The 5,291-nt window shown below is 32.9% G+C and overlaps 1 protein-coding gene across 1 annotated transcript in view; it reads right to left on the reverse strand.

Moving 5' to 3' along the window:
- The window catches only part of ctc1 (CTS telomere maintenance complex component 1), an 18,831-nt gene extending 15,620 nt beyond the window's left edge, over positions 1-3,211 (reverse strand). The window contains exons 1-3 of the mRNA XM_058762570.1: positions 3,017-3,211; positions 1,769-1,929; positions 1,154-1,391 (exon numbers count right to left, since the gene is read on the reverse strand). Coding sequence (XP_058618553.1) covers positions 1,154-1,391; positions 1,769-1,929; positions 3,017-3,058 — 441 coding nt within the window. The 5' untranslated portion in view covers positions 3,059-3,211. The remainder of the gene's footprint in view (positions 1-1,153; positions 1,392-1,768; positions 1,930-3,016) is intronic.
- Positions 3,212-5,291: the final 2,080 nt, after the last annotated feature.

Raw genomic sequence — 5,291 nt, forward strand, 5'->3', positions numbered from 1 at the left:
ATGCATTAATATTAAAATCACCAGACAATAAAAGTGTTTTCACATCTGAGTAATGGATTTAAAGCACAGATTTTATGGTCAAAAGTCAAAAACACTTAATAAATGAGAGTAAATGACAGATTTTTCAAAGTTGAATAAAGATTATTGGAGCTTCATGTTTTAGTCAATGTGTTACTTACCAAGTTGAAATTGCTTCTAAGTAAATCTACGTAAAAAATCAAAGTAAACCCTACATCATTTTTTCTCAGCGTTTATGAAACATCATTAACTCTTTACAAAAAGGTTTCATGTATTAACATTAGTTAACATGAACTAACAAATTGAAAATTAAATGATGTTAGTGCTGTCACACTATTAATCGCATCCAAAATAAAAGTTTTTGTTCACAAAATATATGAGTGTGTGCTGTGTTTATTTATTATGTATATATAAATACACACACAAATACATGTATATATTTAAGAAAAATATATGTTTATATATTAAATATATTTATACATAATATAAATTATATGAATATAAATATAGATGTGTAAATACATTTCAAATATTTAAAAAATATATACTGTATGTGTGTGTTTATATATACACATAATAAATAAACACAGCACACACTCATATATTATGTGAACAAAAACTTTTATTTTGGATGCGATTAATCGTTTTGACAGCACTAGATTTAATGTACTTAATATAATTAATATACTACTATAGAATTAATATTTTTAATTAAATTTTATTTAATATTTTCAGTTCTCACCATATTTTTAGGTTGTTTTATTAGTTTATATATTATTATTATTATTTCTTTTTAAAATATTTCTATATCTATTGATTTATTTTGTCATTTTAAATTAGGTTTTAGTCATTTTCAGCAAACTATACACTATTATAGTATTTGTTCATTAGAATTAGCTGTCATATTATCAGTTCTTATTTTAGTTTATCTCATCATTACTATTTGTTTTTTATACTTCTATTTAGCTTAATTTTTGTCAATTTTAGTTTTAGTAATTTTAATGTTTCAACAATATTCAACAACAGAAAGCAATTTTTAATTAGAAACTACTTAATTTTTTATAAAAATAAAATAATTGTAATATTTATCTTACATTTCTGTTTTATTTTAATTAACAGGTAATAATTAGCTCACCGCACACGCTAGGCTGCCTCCCGCGTCTCGCACCCTCCAGACGCCGTCACTGGTCCCCGCAGTCTGTCCGTCACACAGACAGCCAATCAGAAGCAGGTTGTCACGCGGGAGAGCTTTATAGCCAGGTAGCTTTAGCTCCGCCCCCCTGGCTTGTTCCCGGTAGTGGGCGGAGCTCCAGCGGAGGCTGCTGCAGCAGGCGGTTCTCTGATCACGGATCAGCTCCGACACGGACACAAACCTGACAGAAAACATGAGGATATTACAGCAAACAGACCACTGGTGCATGATGAAATGATAAAAACAATAAAAATAAAATAAATATGCTGAAGTGTGATTATGGTGCATTCAAGACATGTCAGAAAAGATGACGAATTAAACCAAAAAGTCCAATAACAAGTAGGAAAGGGTTTCTGCGGGTTTTAAAAAGGAGTTAAAAAGTCTTAATTCACCCTTTTTAAAAATTTAAGACTGTAAAAGGGGTCTTAAATCAAAACATCTGAGTGAAAAATTTGTTTCATTACAAATAAAACTAGTTCATCAGACGACATTCATCAAATCATTCACAGTTTTCCAACATGTGGAAAATGCATTTGTTGTAGACGGTGAAGATCACACCTGTAGCTGACAGGTAACTCAGTGTCCGAGCCGCCGGCCGTCTGAACCTTCGACACGACGGCCAGAGACAGACGAGACACAGACAGACCCAGAGACGCATCGATGAGCGGAAGAAGCTGCTGCTGCACTGCCTCAAACACCGCAGACAGCCAGCGCTGCTCCTGAAACACACACACACACACACACACACACACACACACAGCTACAGCACGGGTACATCTGTAGCAATAGCCAACAATACACTGTATGGGTCAAAATTATACATTTTTCTTTTATGCCAAAAATCATTAGGATATTAAGTAAAGATCATGTTCCATGAAGATATTTAGTAAATTTCCTACCGTAAATATATCAAAACTTAATTTTTGATTAGTAATATGCATTGCTGAGAATTCATTTGGACAACTTTAAAGGCGATTTTCTCAATATTTAGATTTTTTTGCTCCCTCAGATTCCAGATTTACAAATAGTTGTATCTCAGACAAATATTGTCCGATCCTAACAAACCATACATCAATGGAAAGATTATTTATTCAGCTTTCAGATTTAAAAAAAAAAAAAGAGACCCTTATGACTGGTTTTGTGCTCCAGGGTCACAAGAGTGTCAGATATAGTTTTGGGAGAATAAATTGTCAAAAAGTGGGTGAAATAATGTTCTATTGTCATTCAGCATAACACTTATATTCATGTAAACCTTAAAACAACATACATATTCTGACCTGTGTGTATTAAAACATATAAAGAATAAGTGAGCATACTAAATTTAATTTAGTAAAAAACTCTTGCTGACAAATGGCCAAAATGGGATCTTGCTAAACTTTAAAAATGTAAAATCAGAAGTAAGTAGTATTTGGGGTAAAATTAATCATAAACTGATTCTTGATGCAAATATTCCTGAAAAGATTATTACACTGAATGAGATTTTACTGGCTGTTTTCTGTAAATCATGGTAAAAAAAAGAAAAAGTTTATTTACTTTTTAGCACAGAAAAATAAAAGAGATAATTCATGTACATATATTACTAATAATTAATCTTAACATAATTCAAATGTATAATAAATTATATAAAGTGCACTAATGCACACACTTACATTACTATATTCCAATCACTATTAACGTATTTCAAAAGTATAATAAAACATTCATATTTACAGTTTAAATATATAAACATATCAGGATAAATTGATATTTTTTCTAATTAAAAAGTGAGAGAGAAAGTGAGAACGTGAGAGACTGAAGTAAAAGTACCGCTCTGCTGTGGTTTTTAAAGTGCTTTAGAAACTCCTCCATCCGTCTGGACACGAACACTCTTCCGCTGTCGCTGTCACGTTTATATTTATTACAACATGAGCGCAAATATGAAATATTATTATCGCCGATCTGTGAGACTCGCGCGCTGAACGATTCCGCTCTTCTTCTGCGCGTGTTTGTGTGTGACGTCACGAGCGTCGAGCGCGAGCCCTCTTACGCCGCCGAGCGGAGCGGAGGAGAATCACACACGCGCCAATAATAATCTGTTGCACGTTTATTTTCTAGTCTTGATCCTAAATACGGATCAAGAAAACAAATCGAATCATTTTCGACCTTTATGTGCAAAGTTTAGATGTGCCCAGGGGGTTAAATCAAATGTTGTGTTTTTAAATACTGGGGTACCTCAAGGAGGCGTCCTGTCACCTCTGTTGTTCTCTGTTGATGAAATCAAAATACTATAAATTATATAAATAAGCAGATGATATGGCACTTTTTGTCCTTCTCATGATAAGATTAGATTGTACTTTATACACAAGTACATAAAAAAGAGTGAGGTAGTCAGGTAGATAAATAAGATGTGTGTCAGATCCGCGTCACGTTCAGCAGCGGCAGCTCTTAAAGTGACAGCAGCCTAATAATCTAATAACCAGCTGCTGTGATGACTGTTAATCAAAGACTAAACGATAAAAGAGGAAATCAATACCTTTTGTAGCTTTAAGGATCCATCTATATTTAATTTAGAATTTAGTGTTTGATAACTTTATTCATATTTCTGTATATTTCCTATGGGTTTAAGTAAAGATAGTATTAAGTTCATTTAAACTAGAAGCTGTTTTTTTTTTTTAAGTATAATAAATGTTAAAATTGATAGCTCTCAATAATACTGTAATGCTGAAGTGCTAATCAATGGTTAAATATTAGGGGAAAACAATTTCCTAGAGACATCAGCAGTATTGGTATCAGTGATACTCGCCAAAAAGATGCCAAACAAATATAAATATAAAAATATACTGTCTTTATGTTGCCTGTACATTAATTTGAAAATGGAATGTGAAATTATTGCACTAAAAAAGTATATTTAAAAACTTTAATGTTAGGTGGGATTAATTGCATTTAATTTCGGGAAAATATATTGTTTTTTTATCGATTGACGGCACTAATTTATATACATTCCAAGCCATAAACCTCACAAAAACATATGTCAAATGTTATCTCGTCATCCATCATGAAGTGTTGCACTTGAAAGTTCACTGTATTTATCCTTGGAAACATTCACAATGTCGCACAGCCTCGAGTGCCTTACTGCTTAAATAAACCATGTTATTATACATCGTATTATTTTGTATAGTATTAAGGGCACAAATGTTCATTAAAGCGCTATGTTGGGCACAATGCAAAACACTCTCATCCTATACACAGACGAACAGAAATAATCACATAAACAAATGTGCTCACTGTGTATTGCAGGTGTTGATTGCAGAGCTTCATCACCACGACTTGTTTGATCATGAAACCGATGCCAATAGCTTTAAAGCACAACAAGACTCAGCACGCTGTGGTCGTCATTCATTCATTTAGAAAGTGCTACAAACCCTTTAACTTCATGAATATAAAGATGATGTCTTTCACAAAGAGATCATGATCATAAATCGATACTCTTGAACCTGTGTGGGTTAATAGTATTATAATTGGTAGGGACATTTGAGAAAACACCCGAAGCTGGTCTCTCTTCATGTAAACACACAAGGCCAGACAAGATTTAAGGCTATTTTCTTGAGAATGTTTCTGGTAAAAAATGTTTTAAACTTTGTTGGACACACTGGTGTATGCTTCCACACAACTTGGCTTAAATATTACATGGTTGTCCATGCATAGCTATTAAAAACCTTGAAGATTCACCGTTCCTTATGCGAATAAGCCCCTTAAATCTGACTTAAATAAGGTGATCTGTAACATTGTGCTGCTTACCCGACCTAAGGTTAATGGGACCTTTTCAGTTTTAGCTCCGGTAATATTTAAAAGATTCACAAAAAAAAATGCATTAGTTACATTTGTAACAATTTATTTTAAAATTTGTCATATTACAATATTACATTAAATAATTGGACCACAAATGTCTGTTTTGTGACAGCTTTTGATACGCACTGACCCTAGAAGCACCCTCAGGATGGGACGGTATATATACGTATCTCTTCATGTTGTACTTTGCAGACGGTCCCTATCCTGATTCAGCCAATGTATAACTTATCCTCAACATCCATGCGTGAAATAC

The sequence above is a fragment of the Onychostoma macrolepis genome, chromosome 23 (genome assembly GCF_012432095.1).
Source record: "Onychostoma macrolepis isolate SWU-2019 chromosome 23, ASM1243209v1, whole genome shotgun sequence".
Lineage (NCBI taxonomy): Eukaryota > Metazoa > Chordata > Actinopteri > Cypriniformes > Cyprinidae > Onychostoma > Onychostoma macrolepis.